The following is a 26,495-nucleotide window of genomic DNA, read 5'->3' on the forward strand; positions in this document are numbered from 1 at the left end:
GAAAGTGCAATTTTAGGAAAAGTAAAGTACGTTTTTTAGATAAGGTGGTCTATAAGCCATTGTCCTCTGTCTTCTGGGAATGTATCAAAGACATGTCACATCAGTCTCTCGAGAAGAGCCCCATGGCGCCATGACGACAAAGTACATTTAAATACCTGGGTGTCAATGGTGGAGAGCTGTTTGGTCGCTTGCAACTTGCACCGTTAGGAGAAGAGTGAAGGTGAGTCGGGAGGAAAAGCCATTAAATTTACAGAAGAATGAGATGAGTATGTTGAGGAATGTCATTTAATTTAGAAAATTCTGCACTCAATTTTTGATGGGGTCGGCGCGAGGCTGGACACGGCATTCCCAGGTAATTAGAACTTATTCAGTGGGGAGTTCAAATTGTCTAGATGAATTTAAAATAGCAGAGGAGTAAGTGGTCCACTATACAGCACTTTTTGACTAATAGCAAGGGGGAATTGAAAAACGTTGATTTAGGCTTACCCCTTTTCATGAAGTTGTGTAGAAAAGTTATGGAGACTCATTACGCAGTCTGAAACGGGCTCCTCTAGTGAAAAACAGGTCAGACTGATTAATTCAAGTGTCATTATCTACATCAGTCAATACTTCAGTTGTATATTGACTCACCATTTATACATGTTTGAGTGAATACAGTAAATGTTACTAAGGCAACTACAGCATTATTGCGCAATATTGTCCAAGTGGACTGCTGAAATGCAGTAGTTTTCCGAAGATACATTGGGATTTCCTCTCTAAAATCACCTCTAATCCCACATGTTTTTCAAACAACTAATTTAGGATTATCTTGTAGCATGTTAGCTTAGTCCTGCAACTAGCCATTCAAATGACCATTTATATGAACAATGTAGACCTATAATAGAAATCTGTAACATTAAAAGTAAAAGTCAAAATTGGTCATTTAAATGGCTAGTTGCGGGATGAAGCTCGTAGCTGTTCGATCTACTGCTGATGTCATGTCAGTCCAACAGATCTGTCTCTGTGATCTCTTCCCCGAGATGAGGCTTCTGTGGAAGGGCGGCTCCTGTGGAAGGGCTATGATTATGCCTTCACCCCCCTCCCTCAGCAGGCCGTGGGTTTGGATGGTGGTGGTGGTCATATGGCTCCCTGGTGCTCTGGAGAAGTGTATCTTTGATGAGGTTCAGCAGTCGGTCACAGTGGTCACCACACCCACGGATCCAGACGGACCTCACCCTAAAACAACGGCCAGTAACAATGTTGGGCTTCAGACTCGACTTACTGCTTCAGAGGACACAGCTAATCCTTTTCAAATTCCTTCATTTGCGCTTCAACTTTCTTCATCCCAGAGACCCCGCAGGAAGCGCACAAGAGAGCTGGCTCCACCCACAAACCATCCACAGCCAATCAGGATCCACACCTGGGTTCCGAGGGATAGCCCCACCCTGTCTCAGGTGGAAAGCGAGAGACTGGAGCCAGCAGTCAGGGAGGCTGTGGGCATCGTGTCCAACTTGCTGTCAGGTAGGAGAGGAGTCTGTCTCTGTGTGCTGTGTGTTTGAGTGGATCTGTACTGCACAAAAATATAAACGCAACATGAAACCATTTCTAAGAGTTACAGTTCATATAAGGAAATCAGTCAATTGAAATAATTCAATTAGGCCCTAATCTATGGATTTCACATGACTGGGAATACAGATTTGCACCTGTTGCTCACAGATAACAACAAAAAGGTAGGGGCGTGGATCAGAAAACCATTCAGTATCTGGTGTTACCACCATTTGCCTCATGCAGTGTGACAAATCTCCTTCACATAGAGTTGACAGGGTCTGTCTGGCCCTGTCCGGATGGGGCCACAGTGTCTCCCGACCGCTCCTGTCTCAGCCTCCAGTATTTATGCTGCAATAGTTTGTGTCGGGGGGCTAGGGTCAGTCTGTTATATCTGGAGTATTTCTCCTGTCTCATCCGGTGTCCTGTGTGAATTTAAGTATGCTCCCTCTAATTCTCTCTCGCTCTCTCTCTCTCGGAGGACCTGAGCCCTGGGACCATGCCTCATGACTACCTGGCATGATGACTCTTTGCTGTCCCCAGTCCACCTGGTCATGCTACTGCTCCAGTTGCAACTGTTCTGCCTGCGGCTATGGAACCCTGACCTGTTCACCGGACGTGCTACCTTGTCCTGGACCTGCTGTTTTCAACTCTCTAGAGACAGCAGGAGCGGTAGAGATACTCTCAATGATCGTCTATGAAAAGCTAACTGACATTTACTTCTGAGGTGCTGACCTGTTGCACTCTCTACAACCACTGTGATTATTATTATTTGACCCTGCTGGTCATCTATGAACGTTTGAACATCTTGGCCATGTTCTGTTATAATCTCCACCCGGCACAGTCAGGAGAGGACCGGTCACACCTCAGAGCCTGGTTCCTCTCTAGGTTTCTTCTTAGGTTCTGGCCTTTCTAGGGAGTTTTTCTTAGCCACCGTGCTTCTACATTGCGTTGCTTGCTGTTTGGGGTTTTAGGCTGGGTTTCTGTACAGCACTTTGTGACATCGGCCGATGTAAAACGGGCTTTATAAATACATTTGATTGATTGATTGATCAGGTTGTTGATTGTGGCCTGTGGAATGTTGTCCCACTTCAATGGCTTTGCAAAGTTGGTGGATATTGGCGGGAACTGGAACACACCGATCCTGAACATGTTCAATGGGTGACATGTCTGGCCAGTATGCAGGCCATGGAAGAACTGGGACATTTTCAGCTTCCAGGAATTGTGTACAGATCCTTGTGATATAGGGCATGCATTATCAAGCTGAAACATGAGGTGATGGAGGCGGATGAATGGAACGACAATGGGCCTCAGGATCTTGTCACTGTATTTCTGTGCATTGAAATTGCCATAGATAAAATGCAATTGTGTTTATTGTACATAGCTCATGCCTGCCCCCATAACCCAACTGCCACCATGGGGCATTCTGTTCACAATGTTGACATCAGCAAACCATTTTCCCACACGATGCCATTCACGTGGTCTGCAGTTGTGAGGCCGGTTGGACGTACTGCCAAATTCTCTAAAACGATATTGGAGGCGGCTCATGGTAGAGGAATGAACATTCAACAGCTCTGGTGGACATTCTTGCTGTCAGCATGCAAATTGCACGCTCCCTCAAAACTTGAGACATTGAGACTGTTGAGACACATTGGGTTGTGTGACAAAACTGCACATTTTAGAGTGGCCTTTTATTGTCCCCAGCACAAGTTGCACCTGTGCAATGATCATGCTGTTTAAACAGCTTCTTGATATGCCACACCTGTCAGGTGCATGGATTATCTTGGTAAAGGAGAAATGCTCACAAACAAGAATGTAAACAAATATGTGCGCAAAAGTTTAGAGACATAAGCTTTTTGTCTGAACGAAAAATGTCTGGTATATTTTATTTCAGCTCATGAAACATGGGACCAACACTTTACGTGTTGCGCTTATATTTTTGTTCAGTGTATCTACTGTGTGTGAATGTTTCTCAGTAGGAACATTATTGTGTGTGGATGTTTGTCAGTAGGAACATTTATTGTGTGTGTCTTTGACTGAGTCTTTGTGACTTTTGTGTCACGTTTGTGTGTAATAACAATGTAATGATGTATTCATGTGGGGATAACTAAGGATTTCACTGATAATTTAATCCTTGCTGTCCCGACAGTAAACAGAGTCCCTGGTCATCTGCTGCTCAGCAGAAACATCAACAAGTACTGCAAGTTCATATGGCGGAACGCCAGCGCTGCCAACTATAACAAGTCTGTGTGTTACAACTGTATACCTAGCTATATGTGTGTATTTGTCTTTCTTTGTCTTTCTTTATATAGTAAAATACTGTCTCTGTTTATACAGTATGTTTCTCTTGTCTTAGACTTTCTGATACAGTATATTGGATTTTCTACTGTTAGTGGTCGGTGAATCATTTCAACCAATCATAGATTTCCATTTCCGCAGGTGTGGCCGAGCCAATGAGAACTACAGGACGGAGACCTGTCTGGATGTCATTGTGAGTAGCAGCATCTGAACCCTCTCTCATATCACACAGAAAGGGAGATGCTGTGTTATTATTAGTCCTTTGATGGAAATCATGACCTGCCAGTGAGGATGCACCACCATTGATTGACAGATCCCAGATGATCACCTGAGGGGTTGTTCCGTGTACTCAGAGCCTGATGCACCAACCATGACTGTGATAAGGCCTGAGGGGGCGGGACTTCCTGACACTGACTTCCTACTTTACCTCCACGCGCAGAGCACCGACAAGTGTCGAGCGGAGGTGAGGGGTCACAGCGGAGACCATGTTATGTTCCATGTAAATCAACTTAGTTGGTGACTGTCAACATAGCTCTGGTTGTCCTTAGGTACAGATCTAAGATCAGCAGATATCCTTACCAGCACACCCTCACCAATGAAAAGCAATACGATCAGTAATGATGAACTCAGGTCATAAAATACGTTGACTGTCAATGTATCACTCTTTCCTCTTCGCTATTCATATATCCCAGCCCAGTGTGTTGGCCTATGCAGTGCACTGCCAGACTGACTCCCTGGGTCGACCTCTGGCTGGAGTGGTGGTCATCTGTAGGGACAGAATGACTGGGGAGGGATATAGCCACCAAGGCACTGTGCAGGTAAAATAATTGTAATTGTGTGTGTGTGTGTGTGTGTGTGAGATATATATATATATATATGTATATATGTATATATTTATAAGTAAAAATAATTAGCATCTCCTTTTCTCCAGACAGTGATCCATGAGTTGTTCCATGCATTGGGTTTCTCCAAAGAACTCTTCAGCACCTGGAGAGACTGCTCCTACTCACAACGTCAGTAACCTTGCTTGTGTTATCATTTGGTATATTACATTTGTATTATAAGGCTATATTCTATTGTGTTACTTAAGAGTGTGTTTTTGTCCAATTCTTTTAGGTTAGATTTTTAGATTTGTCTCTCTCTGTTGTAAAGGTATCTGTTTTTGTTTTGCTGTGGGTTTGTTGTTGTGTTGTGTGGTTGTTGTGTGATTGAGTTATACTCGGTTGTGTTATGTCATTGAGTTATACTCGATTGTGTTGTGTGGTTGAGTTATACTCGGTTGTGTTGTGTGGTTGTGTTGTGTGGTTATGTGATTCTGTGTTGTCTTATTGTGTTGTGTAGCTGGGATGGGCTGCTCCCCCCGGGGTCAGGTGACTAACACAGATGAGACAGGTCAGGTCAGGATCTACACCCAATCAGTGATCAGAGCCCTGCAGGAACACCTGTTATCTACTGACCCTGACCTGGGAGGACCACTGGAGAACCTGGTACGGACCCTGCCATGAGACATTAACACACAATATATAGTAGTGCAGAAATATAGGTACTGTAGTCACACTCATGAAATACCGGACTCTCACACTTTATTCATATTATATATATATTATATTGTGTTTTACCTTTCTCTATCTACCTCGTTACCCATAACTCCTTTCTCACACTTTTCTCTCTAAATCTCTCTCTTTCTCTCCCCTTCTCTTTAACACACACTCTGCCCCTCCCTCTCTTTCTCCACTCCTCTCCCCATCTCCCAGGATGTAGGTTCTAGTGGTCTGTCCTCTCACTGGGAGTCCAGGGTGCTACAGGGTTCCATCATGGCTGCAGCCCTGGGGGATCCAGCTGTGGTGTGTGTCGACCCGGTCACCCTGGCCGCCCTACAGGACACGGGCTGGTACTCTGTCAACCACAGCCGAGCACAGGGCCTGGTGTGGGGAAAGGGTGAGGGACCCGCCTGTCCATTGAGACGGATATAACTGAACCAAACAGATAAGGGGTTTAGAAAGAATATCTGTCAAAGAGAAAGAGTGTAAGAGAGGAATATCGTGTGGTGTGAGTGATTCTGAGTGTACCTGATTAATGGCCGTAGTGAATTATTGTTTGTGTATCTTTCGTAGGTGAGGGAGCAATGTTTGGATTACGGTCCACCTGCCATGACAACTCCTCCTCATTTTTCTGCACAGGCAGGTAGTGTTATTCTTTTATTTGAATATCCCACACTTAACCATACAATGAAAAACAAACCCCATTCTCCAACGTTGTCTAAAGCTGTCCAGGTACTCTACCTCATTCTCTGTTTGACTTGTGTTCTCCATCGCTCAGTGGTTTGGGGTGTCATTATCTTCACCGCCACAAGGGGGAGTGCCAGACTGACGCTCACCTGGATGGGTGCCGCATTTACAAACCTCTAATGGTGGGTCTTCTGCATACTTATTTACTTCAGTTTGACCGTTTCCCTGAACTCTGTTCTCCATGACAAAACAGTATTTCAAACACTCTTCCTCAGCTTCACCTTCTCTCTCTATTTGAACTTCTCCCTCTTTACTTCTCTCTCTGTGTTTTCCTAAGAGTGAGTGCTGGAAAGAGGAGAATGAGAGAGAGACTGAAACAGAGTGGAGTGGAGAGTTGTACCGTATAGACAGCCGATGCTTCTTCTCTAACCTGAGCAGAGAGGTCAGTGTGTGTGTATTTTATGTGGACTCACACCTCATATATTTGTGAAAAAGTGTATGAAGGTGACACCTACCCATTTTTTAAATTTTCTATCCATCTCCTCTCTCTGTCAGAATGTCTCCCTGTCCGTCAGTGACTCTGTGGTGGGGCGTTGTTATAGACACAGGTGTACTGGGCTGAACCGGTATCAGATACAGGTGTCTGGCTCTGACTGGTTGGACTGCCCAGTAGGAAGCACCATCGTGGTAAACTTTTGAGCATACACCGATTTTGCAATTTTGGCCATTAGATTCTACCATGATTTGACATGATTTCTCATTCATTCAGGTGACAGGTTACTGGGGGCTAGTTGCATGTCCTGACAAGAGGTTGTGTTATTACCCTGACATTGGTCTCTCCATCGACAACCAGGACCCCCACTCTCCAGCTGCCTCTACTACTGAGAAGTGAGTATGGCTGAGTACGAAGTATTTCCGTATCTTTGGTATGGCACAATATGAACTTGTAATGTTGTTATTTTAATCAAGTTTTAAGTGGTCTTTCACTTTCTCAGAGCGCAATACATAATTTATTTATCAGTATAAATAAAGTGTTTATTTTCTTATCTTCTCTCCCTCAGCGATCCCCTGTTACATCAGAACACAATCCCTGACCCGAGCCTGACCTTTGACCCTGCCCCTACTAGTGCAGAACCAGGGGTCAGTACAGACACCACGTTGGCTGCAGTCCTGGGGGTCAGTGCTGCTGTCTGTCTCCTGGCTGCCCTGATGGTGGCCAACAGGAGGTACCGCTCCTCCAGAGTCAGGGTGCATGCTGCCCCTGAGGCCCCCAGTGTTCTGCAGTTGCACTCGACCCAAAGTGATTCAAATAACTGCTAATGGAAACTGGGTGTCCATTATAGCACAGTCTTGTGCACTGGTGTAAATGGTTACTTAATCAAGTAGGTGGTGTTTGTACATTATTTATCAGAGGGGGAAATTGACTATTTGTTAAGTGTTGAACTGTACAAATGAAAAAAGTACAATAGAGTAAAGAGCAATGCGACGCTGAGGTGTTCTAATTGTCCCCTGGATTTGTTGTTCAACATGGATTTAGCTTTAACACTATGTTAACCTGTAATAACAATGAATTATGTGAGCGTTTTCTGTGCCTTATCCCTGTGGTATACATTTTACTCATACAAATTGACATATAAAATGTAAATCTGCACTATTTATTTTTTATACAGATCTGTTGCCATGGTGATGTTCTCTGGAATCCCCCTTAGATAAGTCAGAGCAGGGAAGGTTCCAGGCATAAGGAACCATAAGGACCCCCCCCCCCCGTTTTTTATTTATTTATTTATTTTTAATATGAACTAAATATACACTACAGTTCAAAAGTTTGGGGTCACTTAGAAATGTCCTTGTTTTTGAAAGAAAAGCTAATTTCTTTGTTCATTAAAGTAACATCAAATTGATCAGAAATACAGTGTAGACAATGTTAATGTTGAAAATGACTATTGTAGCTGGAAACGGCAGAATATTATCCCATTATCAGAAACCATCACTCCTGTGTTCCAATGGCACATTGTGTTAGCTAATCCAAGTTTATCATTTTAAAAGGCTAATTTATCATTAGAAAACCCTTTTGTAATTATGTTAGCACAGCTGAAGACTGTTGTTCTGATTAAAGAAGCAATAAAGCTGTCCTTCTTTTGGCTAGTTGAGTATCTGGAGCATCAGCATTTGTGGGTTCGATTACAGGCTCAAAATGGCCAAAAACAAAGACCTTTCTTCTGAAACCCGTCAGTCTATTCTTGTCTGAGAAATGAATGCTATTCCATGCGAGAAATTGCCAAGAAACGGAAGATCTCGTACAACGCTGTGTACTACTTCCTTCACAGAAAAGCACAAACTGGCTCTAACAAGAATAGAAAGAGGAGTGGGAGGCCCCAGTGCACAGCTGAGCAAGAGGACAAGTACATTAGTGTCTAGTTTGAAAACAGATGCCTCACAAGTCCTCAACTGGCAGCTTCATTAAATAGTACCCGCAAAACACCAGTCTCAATGTCAACAATGAAGAGGCGACTCGAGATGCTGGCATTCTAGGTAGAGTTGCAAAAAAAAAGCCAATAAAACTAAATATTAAGATGGGCAAAAGAACACAGACACGACAGAGATATGGCTTTTTCTTTGCAACTCTGCCTAGAAGGCCAGCATCATTTCTCAGAACAAGAATAGACTATCGAGTTTCAGAAGAAAGTTATTTCTGGCCATTTTGAGCTTGTAATCAAACTCAGAAATGCTGATGCTCCAGATCCTCAACTAGTCTAAAGAAGGCCAGTTTTATTGCTTCTTTAATTAGCACAACAGTTTTCAGCTGTGATAAGATAATTGCAAAAGGGTTTTCGAATGATAAATTATCCTTTTAAAATGATAAACTTGGATTAGCTAACACAACGTGCCATTGGAACACGTGTGATGATTGCTGATAATGAGTCTCTGTACGCCCATGTAGATATTCCATAAAAATCTGCCGTTTCCAGCTACAATAGTCATTTACAACATTAACAATGTCTACACTGTATTTCTGATCAATTTGATGTTATTTTAATGGACAAAAAAATTTGCTTTTCTTTCAAAAACAAGGACATTTCTAAGTGAAGCCAAACTTTTGAACGGTAGTGTATATATTTATTTTCAGGCGGGGTGGGGGTACTCAGTCCGGGTCTCAACTAACTGTTGACAGTTAGAATAGCAGAATACACAATGTGAAAGTTCAACATTTGGTTGTGCTTCAGCAAATTTTCTCTTGGTATGTCAGTCACTGACAGTCACTCAATTAACCAGCTAACAATTTTTTAATTGGTAAGTTAGTCTAGCCACCTATCTAAACTTGTAATAATGGCCAAATACTGACCAGGCACGTAGGGCAAAAGCCCAGGGGCCCCTTATTGACTTTGTTAGTCACTCTCAGTCAGATATCATTACCAGGGCCAAGAATTTTGCTTTAAAACTGAAAAAAATGTCTCTCCCCATGGAAATATGGGTAGAATTGAAGATAATCACCTCTAAAACTGAGAAAAAGCAGTGTCTTGCCCCATGGCATTTAAAAATAATAATTTCATGAAATTTGAAATCAAATTGTAAAGACAATTATCCGCCCCATGACAAAATGTGTAGAGTTGCAGGAAATTCACTTTAAAACGTAAATTTCATCTCTGCCATAAAGAGGGGGGTCACTAAAATGTTTTGCAGACTCAAATGTTTTGCTTGCTTAGGGCCCCCCCAAAAGGCTAAAACGGGCCCTGAGTCAGAGAATGTCAGTTGATAGAAGTTAATCTGCAGTGACTGGGATCTGTCATGCTCAATGATCAAGATAATTCTAATGTTGGACAGTCATGAAACATGACAACATGCACAGGTGCTAGTCTCTAGGAATCAGTTCAGCAGCACAAAGTATAACAATACACTAGCTAGGAGTAAAATACTAGAGCATCAACAGCAGGCATTTCCTTCATACCATGTGACTTCTCGTAAATGTCAGGTGAAAAAGAAAGTGAAATCTAGCTATGTTGGAAAAACACGTACAAGAGATAGTCGAGGAGCAAATCGGATTCTCTTATTCATATCCCACAGTCCGTCCTGTGTGTATGAGGCAACGACTGAGAGACAGTGGAGAGAGAGAGCAACACGATGACAACCCAGCAGCAGGAGGGTGAGAAGCGCTATGACCCCAAAGACACCACGCTCAAGTTCGTCACTAGACACGATGATATTAGTAAAATGTATCTAAGCCTCTCTTGCTCAACCTTTAGTTTATGATTTCAAGTAAAATAGGAATTGCTTAATAGGTCATGGAATTTTGTATGCAGATTTGAAAGTATTGATTTGATTGTATAGCTTGAATATGCAGTAAATTAAATATACAGGTAACTGACAAAATAATGGAAACACCAACAAAGTGTCTTAATGGGGCGTTGGGCCACCAGGAGCCGCAAGAACAGCTTTAATACGCCTTGGCATAGATTATGCAAGTGTCGAACTCTATTGGAGGGATGCGAACTATGTCCCCTATAAACTGCGCGCGTGCGCGGCCGCGCAGCTTCTGCCAGGATTGCCGGCGCAGAAGAAATGTCATGCCGCGCAGAGACGCAAGAGATTGAATGTCACTGAGTTCGCCCCATTAGTTTGCTCTATTTAGATCAACGTTTTTTCCTGTGATCGAATCAACATTATATCAGCCACTTTTCAATGTAACAAACCAAAAGAAATCTAACTTTGCAAGAGTGAGTCTTTGATTTTGTTGTGGGCAAAGCCAGAGCGCAACGGAGTAGAATTCTATTGGCGGGGGTCGTACACGAGCGCTCGTTCAATCACCAGTTCAGATCAGAGCGCAGTGCCGCGGGTGTCCCCATTTGTTGATATTCTTTTCTAGTAAGCAAGTTATTAGCCCAAGTGTAGATAAATATAGGTTTATCAAGGAGGAGTTATTGCTTCCTACAAGAGCACAAAACATGTAGGCTACATTTCAAGCTGTTTTTGAAAAGCCATGTCTTAATTAAAGGGACAGTGTTGTATTTTGAGACACGCTTGAATAGGCAAATAAGCCAATAGGCAGAGGGGTAACCTACATTGTCTGATTCTCTGTATGGCAATAATAAATAATTGTACTTTAAAAAGTGGTTTCTTCATCATAAAACACAATACAATGCACTTTATAGTCACCTATTAGGAGTGGTGATTTTAGCATGTAAATCTTGGTGGTGCAAAAAAAGAAAGAAAGTGGGATGCATGTCAGCAAAGCCACAACACAACACTAAACAATACATTCATTGAGGCCTCCCGAGTGGCACAGTGGTCTAAGACACTGCATTGCATTTGCTAGCTGTGCCACTAGAGATCCTGGTTTGAGTCAAATCAAATCAAATCAATCAAATGTTATTTGTCACATACACATGGTTAGCAGATGTTAATGCGAGTGTTTCGAAATGCTTGTGCTTCTAGTTCCAACAATGCAGTAATAACCAACAAGTAATCTAGCTAACAATTCAAAAACTACTACCTTATAGACACAAGTGTAAGGGGATAAAGAAGATGTACATAAAGATATATGAATGAGTGATGGTACAGAGCGGCATAGGCTAGATACAGTAGATGGTATTGTGTGCAGTATATACATATGAGATGAGTATGTAAACAAAGTGGCATAGTTAAAGTGGCTAGTGATACATGTATTACATAAAGATGCAGTAGATGATATAGAGTACAGTATATACATATACATATGAGATGAATAATGTAGGGTATGTAAACATTATATTAGGTAGCATTGTTTAAAGTGGCTAGTGATATATTTTACATCATTTCCCATCAATTCCCATTATTAAAGTGGCTGGAGTTGAGTCAGTGTGTTGGCAGCAGCCACTCAATGTTAGTGGTGGCTGTTTAACAGTCTGATGGCCTTGATAGAAGCTGTTTTTCAGTCTCTCGGTCCCAGCTTTGATGCACCTGTACTGACCTCGCCTTCTGGATGATAGCGGGGTGAACAGGCAGTGGCTCGGGTGGTTGTTGTCCTTGATGATCTTTATGGCCTTCCTGTGACATCGGGTGGTGTAGGTGTCCTGGAGGGCAGGTAGTTTGCCCCCGGTGATGCGTTGTGCAGACTTCACTACCCTCTGGAGAGCCTTACGGTTGTGGGCAGAGCAGTTGCCGTACCAGGCGGTGATACAGCCCGACAGGATGCTCTCGATTGTGCATCTGTAGAAGTTTGTGAGTGCTTTTGGTGACAAGCCGAATTTCTTCAGCCTCCTGAGGTTGAAGAGGCACTGCTGCGCCTTCTTCACGATGCTGTCTGTGTGGGTGGACCAATTCAGTTTGTCTGTGATGTGTACGCCGAGGAACTTAAAACTTACTACCCTCTCCACTACTGTTCCATCAATGTGGATAGGGGGGTGTTCCCTCTGCTGTTTCCTGAAGTCCACAATCATCTCCTTAGTTTTGTTGACGTTGAGTGTGAGGTTATTTTCCTGACACCACACTCCGAGGGCCCTCACCTCCTCCCTGTAGGCTGTCTCGTCGTTGTTGGTAATCAAGCCAACCACTGTTGTGTCGTCCGCAAACTTGATGATTGAGTTGGAGGCGTGCGTGGCCACGCAGTCGTGGGTGAACATGGAGTACAGGAGAGGGCTCAGAACGCACCCTTGTGGGGCCCCAGTGTTGAGGATCAGCGGGGTGGAAATGTTGTTGCCTACCCTCACCACCTGGGGGCGGCCCGTCAGGAAGTCCAGTACCCAGTTGCACAGGGCGGGGTCGAGACCCAGGGTCTCAAGCTTGATGACGAACTTGGAGGGCACTTTGGTGTTAAATGCTGAGCTGTAGTCGATGAACAGCATTCTCACATTGGTATTCCTCTTGTCCAGATGGGTTAGGGCAGTGTGCAGTGTGGTTGAGATTGCATCGTCTGTGGACCTATTTGGGCGGTAAGCAAATTGGAGTGGGTCTAGGGTGTCAGGTAGGGTGGAGGTGATATGGTCCTTGACTAGTCTCTCAAAGCACTTCATGATGACGGAAGTGAGTGCTGGCTCTGTCGCAGCCGGCAGCCGGCAGCCAGCCGTGACCGGGAGGGCACAATTGGGGCATGGGGCAGAGCACAATTGGCCCAGCGTTGTCCGGGTTAGTGGAGGGTTTGGCTGGCAGGGATGTCCTTGTTCCATCGCGCTCTAGTGACTCCTGTAGTGGGCCGGGCACATGCATGCTGATACAGTCGCCAGGTGTACAGTGTTTCCTCTGACACATTGGTGCGGCTGTCTTCCAGTTTAGGCTGCCTTGTCCCAAAGCAGGCCCAACATCTTACCACTGCTACACCTGGCTATCAGCGGAGCCTTGTCTGGCAGCCAAACTGTTCATTCAGCCTCATTTACTGCCTTAAAAAAACACAGCTGATATGGCTGACTTGCTTAAACAAATGTGGTTTCTAATGACAATTAAGATGTACAAACTATGGCATAAGGGGACGCGAAGCGGATAAGAGGCAATCCGTAATTTTGATTAAGACATTAATGAGGAAGCTAGGATGGATGTCGTCAATATAACTATTTACTCAGCATTTTTGAAATGTACAGCGACAGAATTCAGAACATTGACCATTCTTACAGTGTTCTCCCTGTCCACCAAGTCAGAACCGTAGGATAAATAAAGGGGGCATATAAGCAGACAATGAAAGCTCTTACAATATTCAATGATTACATTTCTCTAAAACAGGTTATAGGCTACATGTGCACCACCAAGTCAGAACAGTAGGCCGAAATTAAGAGGGTTAAATAGACCAAATTATTAGGGGGAGGTACATGGGCTACTGACATCTTACTACACAACATACACTACCGTTCAAAAGTTTGGGGTCACTTAGAAATGTCCTTGTTTTTGAAGGATAAGCACATTTTTTGTCCATTATAATAACATCAAATTGATCAGAAATACAGTGTAGACATTGTTAATGTTGTAAATGACTATTGTAGCTGGAAACAGCTGGTTTTTAATGGAATATCTACATAGGCGTACATTATCAGCAACTACCACTCCAGTGTTCCAATGGCACGTTGTGTTAGCTAATCCAAGTTTATAATTTTAAAAGGCTAATTGATCATTAGAAAACCCTTTTGCAATTATGTTAGCACAGCTGAAAACTGCTGTTCTGATAAAAGAAGCAATACAACTGGCCTTCTTTAGACGAGTTGAATATCTGGAGCATCAGCATTTGTGGGTTTGATTACAGGCTCAAAATGTCCAGAAACAAAGACCTTTCTTCTGAAACTCGTCAATCTATTCTTGTTCTGAGAAATGAAGGCCATTGTCAAGAAACTGAAGATCTCGTACAACGCTGTGTACTACTCCCTTCACAGAACAGCACAAACGGGCTCTAACCAGAATAGAAAGAGGACTGGGAGGCCCCGGTGCACAACTGAGCAAGAGGACAAGAACATTAGAGTGTCTAGTTTGAAAAACAGACGCCTCACAAGTCCTCAACTGGCAGCTTCATTAAATGGTACCCTCAAAACACCAGTCTCAACGTCAACAGTGAAGAGGTGACTCTGGGATGCTGGCCTTCTAGGCAGAGTTGCAAAGAAAAAGCCATATCTCAGACTGGCCAATACAAATAAAAGATTAAGATGGGCAAAAGAACACAGACACTGGACAGAGGAACTCTGCCTTGTTTGTATGCATCTTTATTAACTCAATGATATATCTTTTTTTATATTGTTTGCAAACTGATATGTGAACACATATTGATGCCAAAATAACATGCAAAATAACATGTTTGTTTTTGCAAAAAATGTGGGGCTCAAAACAGGTTGGGTTCTGTCCTATCTGCCCTGAATGACTGGTCGCCACTGCCTATTTGGCCGATGGTGTTACAGACCAAGTAAAATATAATTAATTAATGTCAAGCTCTTTAAAAAAAAGTCTCATGCAATGTAGGCCTACCTTGAACACCCCATATAGGCTACTGTAGGCTATATCAAAGTAATCCAAAGCTATGTCCAATGTTTTGGGATTTGCCACATTGGTTTTGTTGGTAGGCCTACATTATGCTCAAATAGCCACAATAGCTTATTGGCTAAAACATTAAGGGTACAGCCTCAGTGTTCACTGTAAACGCACCGGAAATTACAAAAAATTCCTGAAACATTGACATTTCCGCTCACAAGACCTAAACTTTGCTCAGTGCCCTAAACAATAATAGGGAACATTGGATGCAACACCATGTTTCAACGAGAAATTCCATCATTTGGTGTTTTGTTGATGGTGGTGGAAAACACTGTCTCAGGGGCCCGCTCCAAAATCTCCCATAAGTGTTCAATTAGGTTGAGATCTGGTGACTGAACGCATGCACACACACGATCTGGTGACTGAACGCACGCACACACACACACACACACACACACACACACACACACACACACACACACACACACACACACACACACACACACACACACACACACACACACACACACACACACACACACACACACACACACACAATTTAAACCACCTATTGTATGCTCCTTTGAGACCTCTCTTTCAAAGTCATGGTAATCAAAATAATGGGCAACTCGGCATTTTTATACCCTAAACATGATGGGATGTTAATTGCTTAAAACTCAGGAACTACACCTTTGTGGAAGCACCTGCTTTCAATATACTTTGTATTCTTCATTTACTCAAGTGTTTCATTTATTTTTTATTTTGGCAGTTACCTACCTGTATGTTGTAAGATGTGTTAGAAGTTTTGGGAAAAATAGGATACAAATTACAATTTTATTCCAAATGCCAATTTGAACCACTTCTGTAGATATGTGTATCTATACATATATATATATATATATATATATATATATATATATATATATATATATATATATACCTAAGTACTTATGTATATATATATATAACGTTTTTTTATTAGCATTCTTCCATATTGACACAACCTCTATGATATTTACCAGGAGCCCAGTTCATAGATGATCACAGGGCAGAGCTTATTCAGAGGGTCAGTCCGGTAGAGCCCATTGCAGATGTCATGCTCTCACAGGGACTGATCCATCCAGAGGTTAATTCTAACATCCTGGCTGCCAGAACCAGCCAGGACAAAATGAGGGCGCTATACGGAGCCATGTCCACTCAACCCCAGAAGGAGGCACTCTACAGCATCCTGGTGAAGAACTATTCTTGGGTCACTCAGGACATCCGTAAGTATCACAAGCTGTATCGGCTCTGTCAGCTACCACTAAGCCATAAGGTACCGTTATCTCTCTGCATACAGTATGCACACCAGACCTGGTTAGAAAACCAGAAATACCAACCTTTCAAATACTCAAAGTTGTCGAATATAGAGAATCAACTAAAGGCAAGTATTTCATTTGATAATCAAATACAGGTATCAGAAAATCTAATAATATTTGAAAGTATATTGAATACCTCTCAGAAAAACACAAATAATATTTTAAGGTATTTAAGTGATTTGAAAACAAAAATAATATTTATTTGGTGGCTGCCAAATGCTGTATTTGATGAAGAACGAAAAACTACAACAATTAGTTGAATTAGTCTAAATATATGATCATTAGCACATGGTTTGGAGGGCTTTAAGATATGAATCTATAGAACATTACTTTGTGATTACTCCAATAGCAACGTTGTTGTTACATAGGACTTTAGAAACCTGGGTCCTGTTTAGGAGAATGGGAATGTACAGAATGTTCAAACATACATGTATTGTGTAGATCTAATGTGATCCACTGCCAGATGGATTGGAATTCAAATTCTTAAAAAGGTAGTCACTTTCTGAGATCTGTATTCAAATAGTTTTAAAATTAGTCATTTTTGGGTCACCTCCAAAGTAATTATTTGTTACTTTCCCAAAATAGTTACTTTCCACAAAGCATATTTAAAACTATTGTTATCTCAGGTCTGCTTGACAATGTACGAACCAGTTGAGCTATACAAAAGGAGCCAATTCGATAGCACCATTGGTGACATTTTAAGTTAGCTGTGGAGTGAGTTTACTGCACATTCTTATTTCCATCAAAGACGGTGGATAAATGAAGATGCCCCACTCAGGCCGTTTACCATTGAAGAAAGGGGGTGGCTCTCCCATTGACACCAATGCATTAGCAGCTGGGTCTGGTCTGCTTAGTTCATTCACTTTATATAAAATAGCGAGTGGGATGTCTCGCTTCCTCTTCCGTCTGTGTCTCCGTTACACAATAGCTCCTTTATGATCCATGTAGATCAGGGATGGGCAACTGGCAGCCCGTGGGACCGTGGACCAATTTTACAAATATATATATACTGTACTGGACCAGTCAAAAGTTTGGACACACCTACTCATTCCAGGGTTTTTCTTTATTTTAATATTTTTCTAGATTGTAGAATAATAGTGAAGACATCAAAACTATGAAATAACACACATGGAATCATGTAGTTACCAAAAATTGTTAATCAAATCAATATATATTTGAGATTTGAGATTCTTCAAAGTAGCCACCCTTTGCCTTGATGACAGCTTTGCTCACTCTTGTCATTCCTGTGGCGGTCCTCGTGAGAGCCAGTTTCATCATAGCCCTTGATGGTTTTTGCGACTGCACTTGACAAAACTTTCAAAGTTATTGACATTTTCCGGATTGACTGACCTTCATGTCTTAAAGTAATGATGGACTGTCATTTCTCTTTGCTTATTTGAGCTTCTTCTTGCCATAATATGGACTTGGTCTTTTACCAAATAGGGCTATCGTCTGTCACAACACAGCTGATTGGCTCAAATGCATTAAGAAAGAAAGGAATTCCACAAATGAACTTTTACAAAGGCACACCTATTACTTGAAATGCATTCCAGGTGACTATCTCATGAAGCTGGTTGAGATAATGCCAAGAGTGTTCAAAGCTGTCATCAAGGCAAAGGGTGGCTACTTTGAAGAATCTCAAACATAAAATATATTTTGATTTGTTGAACACTTTTTTGGTTACTACATGACTCCATATGTGTTATTTCATAGTTTTGATATCTTCACTATTAAAAATAAAGAAAAACACTTGAATGAGTAGGTGTATCCAAACTTTTGACTGGTACTATATATATATATATATATATATATACTGTTTTTCATTATTTATTTATTTTGGAACTCAGCCAACTTACTGTTGAGCGTTAGAATAATAGAATACAGTAAGTCTGGCGGCCAGCTATCTAAATTTGTATAAGCATGGTTGAATTACTGACTGAGGTGGAGCCCATTGATCATCAGTTATCATATTAAAAACTGCAAACATTTGCCTCCACCGTATTGCAAAATGTGTAGAATTGCAGGAAATGAGCTGTAAACTGAAAATGTTTCTCTCTGCCCCATGGCAAAATGATGAAATGAATTGGCATGAATCATGCGCACCGATACAGTAAAGATCGAACCACCGGGAAAAACATCACTATTACAATATAAACTGTTTGGTTTCAGATAACATGGAGTAGTCACTGTATGAGTAAGGCAGTCATTTCAAGTGCATTCATTTCTCAAATATCGTGTGTTTTTTCTATTAAAACAGATAGAATGAGGATATTGCCGCTGGGAAAAACTGGGAGGAGTGCATCAGGAAACACAATCCTTGGTGAGAGATTTTCCTTCTGAGTCTAACTTCTCTGTTACACACGTAAAACAGAAATTAAAATGGCAAAGTGCAGCCAGAAGATTCATCCAGGGCTAAGTTTTGTTCATTACAAAAATGTCAAATGAGAAGTAGGTGAGTGTCAAATTATAATTGTCAGTATAATTGTAAGTGTGTAGAAACAGCTTTGTATGGCCTGCCTGTATGCAAATATATATATATATATATACCCCCCAAAATAAAAAATTTCTTACAGACATTACCTACGATTATTATTATTATCCCACAATTTAAATGTCTTTCATTAAAAATATATACATGTATTTCAGTAAATCATTATAATATATATACAGTGGGGCAAAAAAGTATTTAGTCAGCCACCAATTGTGCAAGTTCTCCCACTTAAAAAGATGAGAGAGGCCTGTAATTTTCATCATAGGTACACTTCAACTATGACAGACAAAATTAGAAGAAAAAAATCCAGAAAATCACATTGTAGGATTTTTTATGAATTTATTTGCAAATTATGGTGGAAAATAAGTATTTGGTCACCTACAAACACGCAAGATTTATGGCTCTCACAGACCTGTAACTTATATACTGTATATATATATATATTATAATTGTTTCCTGAAATATATATATTTGTAATGAAAGACATTTCAATTGTGGGATAATAATACTAATAATCGTAGCAGGTAACGGGTAGCGGCCAGGGGGGGCACGTAAACAGCATTTTAAAACGAGCACCCAAGTTGCTAAGTCTGCTCCTGCATTTATATTTTTATATTTTTATAGTGGAAGGACTGAGACAGGAGAGAATGGCAATCAGCATGGGCCACACAGAGGAGGAGATGAACAATACCAGAGTGCTGCAGCTGAAACAGAATGTTGTCGAGCGAGTGCCAGAGAGACCATCAAGGAAGTCAGGTAAGCAGGTAGAACTATATGCAGAATTGAACACACATACTTACTAGGCAATGTCAAGAAATCAATGATGATAGACTCTATTAAAACTACAATTAGAAATTAAATGTAAAATTGCTTAGCAATATAAAAACAACAGCGAAATACCTGAGGAGTTCAGGTAGGCAGGTGGAACTGTAGAATGCAGAGTACAATACACTGGGCAATATCAAGATATCAATGTATGAAAAAATGAAAGGTGACAAATAACGTGCATTTTCAAGTAGTATAAACAGTACAAAGTCAACATAAGCCTGTTAGCATTCCCATAGACTTAACATGGCGGGTTAGCTACTTAGCATTATGGAACAACAGAAAATATTTCGATCCTGACCTAATTTTATGTTCATAAAAACATCTCAGCACTATTTCTGTCTTTTGTCATTGATATTCTGTGTCTAACAAGATTGACCTTTCAAGCATTAAGTCTCAAAGAAGAAAAAAATCTACACGAATTCAATATGTTTATGACCATGACTTGCAAATGATACATAAATGCCCTTGAATGTAATTTAGTCTAAACCTTGATTCGTGCATGAATAAAGTTTGTTTTGATCACATTCAGCAACATTCCATGTTAGAGTGAATGGACTGAGAGGGGAGATAATGGAAATCGACGTGGGCCAATCAGAGGAGGAGATGAACAATACCACAGTGCTGCAGCTGAAACAGAAAATTGCCCAGAGACTACCAGGCTGGGACATAGGTAGGGCAGGTTGAACTCTACAGTACAGAATTAGAACAAACATACTGGGCAATGTACATAATGATATTTATGTAATTTGATGGTTTATCACTAGGGAAACAAGGGAACACCCAACATATTGAGTAACATTGTGATAAACAATTCATCATAACATTTACAGTAATGTGTGTACCACCTTATTAACGACAACTGTACGCTGAACTCTAACCTCTTTATGCAGATACCCTGACGATGAGATTCACATGCAAGACTCTGGAAGACTCACGCTTGCTCTCCTGTTACGGAATCCAGGACAAGTCCCACATTAATCTAGTGCTTGATAAATATAGAGATTAAAGCATCTTCACCAGTCACATCATCCCACTACACTACTCTCCAAAAAAATGCTGGGTTGTTTGGTTGATCCTGGGTTGCAGGTGTTGGGTTGGGTTGTTTTCTTTAAAAACTGCTGGGTTATTGATGCTGGGTGCTGGATTATTGTAAGTCCCATTGTTGGGATACAATAAGGTGTTATACCTTATTATAATATGTAATAATTAATCCAATGTGTAAAATGCAAATAAAATAAAGGACAATTTGAATTTGCGGTATTTAAGCTTAACATGATCAAATGGGATGACATTTACTCTCACAGTGTGGCCAATACGATCTAGCTGAATGCCACACCCCTAAAATGCGACACTTTTTGAAAATGACCTTACATTCAAAATGACCCAGCTGCTTTGTCAACCCAGCATGAGAGTTAAAAATACCCAACTGATGTTTAAATGAACCCTTGTTTGGGTAATCCAAGACACCCAATTTGTTGGATAAGCCGCTCAACCCAAATGGGTGTGATTTGTCCTTAATTTCTACCCAGCGCTGGGTTTCCAAATAACTCAAATTATGTTGTTTTTAACACCAATTTAATGGTTCTCAAACTCTGGTCCGTAGGATGTTGCTAGCTAGTCCCTGAGATGGTTAATGGACACTCTTTTAGTCAGTTCTACAATGCTAGTTTAATGTAGGCCGTCTCACAAGGAATCAAAATCACACTGAGAAACACTGCACACTGCACCGGGGGTGCTTAGCCAGCTCGTCGGGCTTCCACACCCTATCTGGCTCGAGAGGTTTCCTTGCCCTGGTTGGCTTGGAAGGCACCCATCCCACGTCGGGCTGCCCTGCATTAAGCACTCATGCCACCATCATTTACGCACACCTGCCTTCCCTCGTCTTTAGTAATATTTGATATATCCTTCACTTGGTCTTTACTATGGTCTGCTCTTCATGTTTATCCCTGTGGAGTGTAACAAAACGTTATACTGATGTAAATGCGTGTGATTCAGGTACCTACCGTTTCAAAGAAGTCCCATGATTTAACAGAGGGGGAAATTCAACTTCAGAGCCACTTTCTCTCCACAGTCAGGGAGGGGGTTAGTACACACCTGACTGTGGCTGCTGTCCTGGGGGTCACTGCTGATGTGTGTCTCCTGGCAGCCCTGATGGTCGCCTACAGGGCGAACTTTTTATCCAGATCAAAATGATCCCGTGTTGTCTCAATCCTGTTTCTCCATTCAAATTGGTTCCTCAATCTAAGACAGAAAATATTCTGACCAAATGTCATGGGATCATACAGTACAACATGAACTTTGTAGCTTAGCGTTAGAAAGTTATAAAATATTTAATTGTCACTGCAATGATACAATAATTGACAATTCAAAATACAGATTTTAAAAACCACATTGTTGACAACTAAAATATATTTTGAGAGGAAATAGCACATGATGTGATATGTTAGAGATTTGTTTCCATTTTGTCTTAAAACGACATCCAAAAATGAGTGACCACATTTAACACAACACAGGGTCATTTTGATCTGGATTTAAAAACCTGGGCCAATGAGGTACCGCTCATCCAGAGTCAGGGTGCATGCTGCCCCCTGAGGCCCCCGGGTTTCTGCAGTTGAACTCAACCCTATGTGATTCAAAATAATACTGATGGAAACTAGGTGACCATAATAGCACAGTCTTTCATGATTTAATACAGCAGGAAATCAACTATTCATTAAGTTGAACTGAGCAAAAAGCAAAGGTTAGCAAAGCTCAGGTTTTCTATGATCGTTCCCTTGATTTGTTTTATGAGATTCCACTTTCTCTGTCATTATGATATGATGTGCCTTTTGTCATATTCTACCTTATTAATATCCTTCTCTTGATATTTATTATATTTGACCCTGGAGGATAAGACCTTAAAACTTTGCACTGGTGTTATGCTGCATTCATGACGTGTCGGAATTAGGAAACTCAAACATTTCTGTCTTGAAAACTCGTTGTAGGAAGATGTGTCACATTCAAGACAACTCGGAACTCGAATACTCTAACATTTCAGACTTGGAAACTCGTTGTAGAAATCTAAGATCCAGGTTTCCCACTTAGAAAATATAAAAATCAACCAATAAGAAGCTCTACGCAAACAACTTAGGCAAATTTGAACTCAGAGGTTCCGAGTTTCCAAGTTGTCTTGAATGTGGCAATAATACATGAGTTGCCGACTTGGGAAGTATCAGAATCAACCAATAGGAAGCTATACGCAAATAACTTACACATTAATTTGAACTTGGAGGTTCTGAGTTTTCCAAATTGTCATCAATGCAGCATTAAATAATTATCTAATCAGGTACCTAGTATTTTGCAAGAAGTCACACAATCTAACACAGGCCCGGAGTGACCTGCAGTTACACTTTCCCCAGGGGCGAAAATCTGATATCAACTTTGGAGGGGACAATTACATGACATTTTCTCAAGAGCAATTCCCAAGGGGGACACCAAAAGTAGTGCTGCAACACATAGCCTACTTTGTAATATGTTAAATGCATATTGTGGAACCATAATCACTACTACTGGATAATTGATAGGTACAGTAGTTAACTGAAGGGTTGTCCCAACTTGTTCAAATGTTTAAATCATTATAATACTACTAATAATAATAGTTATAGCAGTGTTCCTTATCAGTCCAGTATGTATGCACGTATTTGTACTTACAACCAGCAATACCAACAAAGGCCAGTAGGTGGCAATACCAACAAAGGCCAGTAGGTGGCAATACCAACAAAGGCACAGTTTTCGTAAATACAATGAACATGGTGTGATCTTGTCTAAAATAATCCCCATTGAGAACCATCACAAAGTTGGTCTCCGTATTGAATTTACTTTTTAATTGACCTTTTTCTGATACATTTATATAGTCATTAAATATGTGCCACTGGCCTGAGTCTACTACAACATCTTTACAAGAACAAAAAGCTCAAAATAAGTACAGTTCTAAAAGCTAAATAACTACTTCAATGAGTAACCCAAATAACCCTCTGCTGCCTCTCCCCTGCTGCTACAGGGGTATTTGTTGTGAAAGAGAGGGATCTGCACTGAAAGAGAATCTATGTTCAGCTCAGGGTACTGATCTAGAGACTCATCCAACACCCCCGTGAGAAACTCTCTTTCCAACTTTTGCAGGACGTTTAAGACTGTTCTGGTCAAAACGGTCGCCAAACTGAACCTCCACACCATCCAACACTTAAAAAATGTCTGCCCTATAGCGATCCACTGCTTTGCCAGCAAATCGTCTTGAGTGCGTCTCAATGGATTCAATAGAGTCAATCAATGCTGTTGCTTTCTCATGCAGTGCAAGGTAGCTTTCGTCATTTCTCTTGCCCCTAAGAGATGACCGCACACACTCGACTGCAGCCTGCATACCAGAGATAGTCTGAGTTGTCTTCTGCAGTGAAATGTTTACACATTCAAGCTCTCCATGAACAGCAGTGACAAGTGTGAGGCCCAATACAGTCTTGCCTTTGCTGAAGTGCTCGAATAAGCCACTGGCAGTTGAAGCTGTCTTGGATGCAGTTTTTGCCATCTCCTCTAGGCTGCTTAGTACCCGTTATTACTGCCCTAGCACAGCTCTAATAGCAGTATTCTGCACAGTCCACCTTGTTGCACATAGGGGTTTCAGGGTGGGCAGATTTGTATCTTTGAACGTGGCAATTGATTCAAACATGCTCTTAAACTTTCCTGACTGGCCATAGAGGACACCTAACTGATGGACCCAAGAAAGGGAATCCCGGATCAGTGGGGAGGCTGAGCAGCCAGCCTGTGTAATCAGATTTACACAGTGTGCTCCACAATGCACATAGAGGGCAAATGGCTTCTGCCTCCTCACAATTGCCTGTGCACCTGTGTATTTTCCTGCCATGTTTGAGGCACCATCGTAACTCTGCCCACGTAAGCCAGACATGGGCAAATTGAACCTCAACAACACATCAGTTGCCACTTTTGCAATGCCCTCTCCTGTTGTCTCCGGCACCCTGTTTAGCCCAATAAACTCCTCGTGAGGGACAAGGTCATGGTCAACATAACGCAGACAGACACTCTCCTGTTCCGCACCAGAGACATCTTGAGTACAATCAACAATTACTGAAAATTGTACAATCGGAAGAGACCTAATCTCAGCTGCAATGCCTCGAATGACTGTATTGGCCATGATGTTTAGAATTTCATTCTGTGCTTTGGGGCCTGTGTACATTGTGGTACGCTCTATTAACCACTTCAGTAAAATGGGATCATCCTCTTCTGTCCTAAGTTTCAAAAGCTGGTATAAATTCCCACTGTCATCCATGTGGCCTCTAAAGGCTTGTCCCTGTCAAAATACATGCCGCACGGAACTAACCATTTTCATCAAGTAATTCCGTTTCTGTGGTGTTTGCTATAATCTTTGCTACCTGGTTAAATAAAGGTTAAATGCATTTTTTAAAGTTCCCTGGCAACAATTTAGCTTTTGCAACGAGACCATTAAATATATTTAAGACAATGGTAGAAGAGCATGTAGTTCTGTCCAGTTTGGACTTCAGTTTATCGCTAACCTTATCACAGGGACATTGAAGCACTACAGCTGCAAACGAAGCGGTCTTCTGGTCAGGCTCCGGAGACGGGCACATCGCGCACCACTCCCTAGCATACTACTCGCCAATGTCCAGTCTCTTGACAACAAGGTTGATGAAATCCGAGCAAGGGTAGCATTCCAGAGAGACATCAGAGACTGTTATGTTCTTTGCTTCACGGAAACATGGCTCACTCGAGAGACACTATCGGAGTCGGTGCAGCCAGCTGGTTTCTTCATGCATCGCGGCAACAGAAACAAGCATCTTTCTGATAAGAAGAGGGGTGGGGGGTATGCCTTATGATTAATGAGACGTGGTGTGATCATAACAACATACAGGAACTCAAGTCCTTCTGTTCACCTGACTTAGAATTCCTCACAATCAAATGTCGACCGCATTATCTACCAAGAGAGTTCTCTTCGATTATAATCACAGCCGTATACATTCCCCCCCAAGCATACACATCGATGGCCCTGAACAAACTTTATTTGACTCTATGTCACGTCCTGACCTTAGTTCCTTTTTTATGTCTCTGTTTTAGTTTGGTCAGGGCACGAGTTGGGGTGGGCATTCTATGTTTTTGTTCTCTGTTTTTCTGTGTTTGGCCTGGTATGGTTCCCAATCAGAGGCAGCTGTCTATCATTGTCTCTGATTGAGAACCATACTTAGGTAGCCTGTTCCCACCTGGTGTTTGTGGGTAGTTATTTTCTGTTTAGTGTATGTTGCACCTGACGGAGCTGTTTCAGTTGTGCCTTTTGTTACTTTGTATTTAGTGTTCATTTATATTTAATAAAATGCCGAACACGTACCACGCTGCACCTTGGTCCGATCCTTCCTACTCCTCCTCAGAAGAGGAGGAAAATCGTTACACTCTATGCAAACTGGAAACCACATATCCTGAGGCTGCATTCATTGTAGCTGGGGATTTTAACAAGGCTAATCTGAAAACAAGACTCCCTGAATTCTATCAGCATATCGATTGCGCAACCAGGGCTGGTAAAACCCTGGATCATTGTTATTCTAACTTCTGCTACGCATACAAGGCCCTCCCACGCCCTCCTTTCGGAAGGCTGACCATGACTCCATTTTGTTGCTTCCAGCCTACAGACAGAAACTAAAACAGGAAGCTCCCGCGCTCAGGTCTGTTCAACGCTGGTCCGACCAATCTGATTCCACGCTTCAAGACTGCTTCGATCACGTGGATTGGGATATGTTTCGCATTGCGTCCAACAACAACATTGACGAATACGCTGATTCGGTGAGCGAGTTCATTAGA

The 26,495-nt window shown here is 41.7% G+C and overlaps 2 protein-coding genes across 3 annotated transcripts; both read left to right on the forward strand.

Moving 5' to 3' along the window:
* Nucleotides 1–866: 866 nt before the first annotated feature.
* Nucleotides 867–7,547, forward strand: cirop (ciliated left-right organizer metallopeptidase). Its single transcript, XM_020490749.2, has 14 exons — nt 867–1,500; nt 3,674–3,767; nt 3,964–4,015; nt 4,136–4,285; nt 4,515–4,640; nt 4,754–4,835; nt 5,164–5,309; nt 5,577–5,760; nt 5,937–6,006; nt 6,142–6,232; nt 6,388–6,492; nt 6,606–6,737; nt 6,820–6,938; nt 7,112–7,547. Exons 1-14 carry the CDS (start codon nt 927–929, stop codon nt 7,368–7,370), a joined length of 2,184 nt encoding a protein of 727 aa, XP_020346338.2. The 5' UTR covers nt 867–926; the 3' UTR covers nt 7,371–7,547.
* A 2,465-nt stretch (nt 7,548–10,012) lies between these two features.
* On the forward strand, nt 10,013–20,891 carry zgc:194655 (Ubl_ubiquitin_like domain-containing protein). Of its 2 annotated transcripts, XM_031832232.1 has the most exons (6): nt 10,025–10,191; nt 15,986–16,228; nt 18,579–18,641; nt 19,437–19,568; nt 20,170–20,310; nt 20,531–20,891. In XM_031832232.1, the coding sequence occupies exons 1-6, from the start codon at nt 10,170–10,172 to the stop codon at nt 20,644–20,646; spliced, it is 717 nt and encodes a 238-aa protein (XP_031688092.1). In that variant the 5' UTR covers nt 10,025–10,169; the 3' UTR covers nt 20,647–20,891. The 2 variants fall into 2 exon arrangements, with proteins under 2 accessions (XP_031688093.1, XP_031688092.1); XM_031832233.1 differs by lacking the exon at nt 20,170–20,310 and having other exon boundaries at nt 10,013–10,191.
* The last annotated feature ends 5,604 nt before the right edge of the window (nt 20,892–26,495 follow it).

Source organism: Oncorhynchus kisutch, linkage group LG9 (genome assembly GCF_002021735.2).
Source record: "Oncorhynchus kisutch isolate 150728-3 linkage group LG9, Okis_V2, whole genome shotgun sequence".
Classification (NCBI taxonomy): Eukaryota; Metazoa; Chordata; class Actinopteri; order Salmoniformes; family Salmonidae; genus Oncorhynchus; species Oncorhynchus kisutch.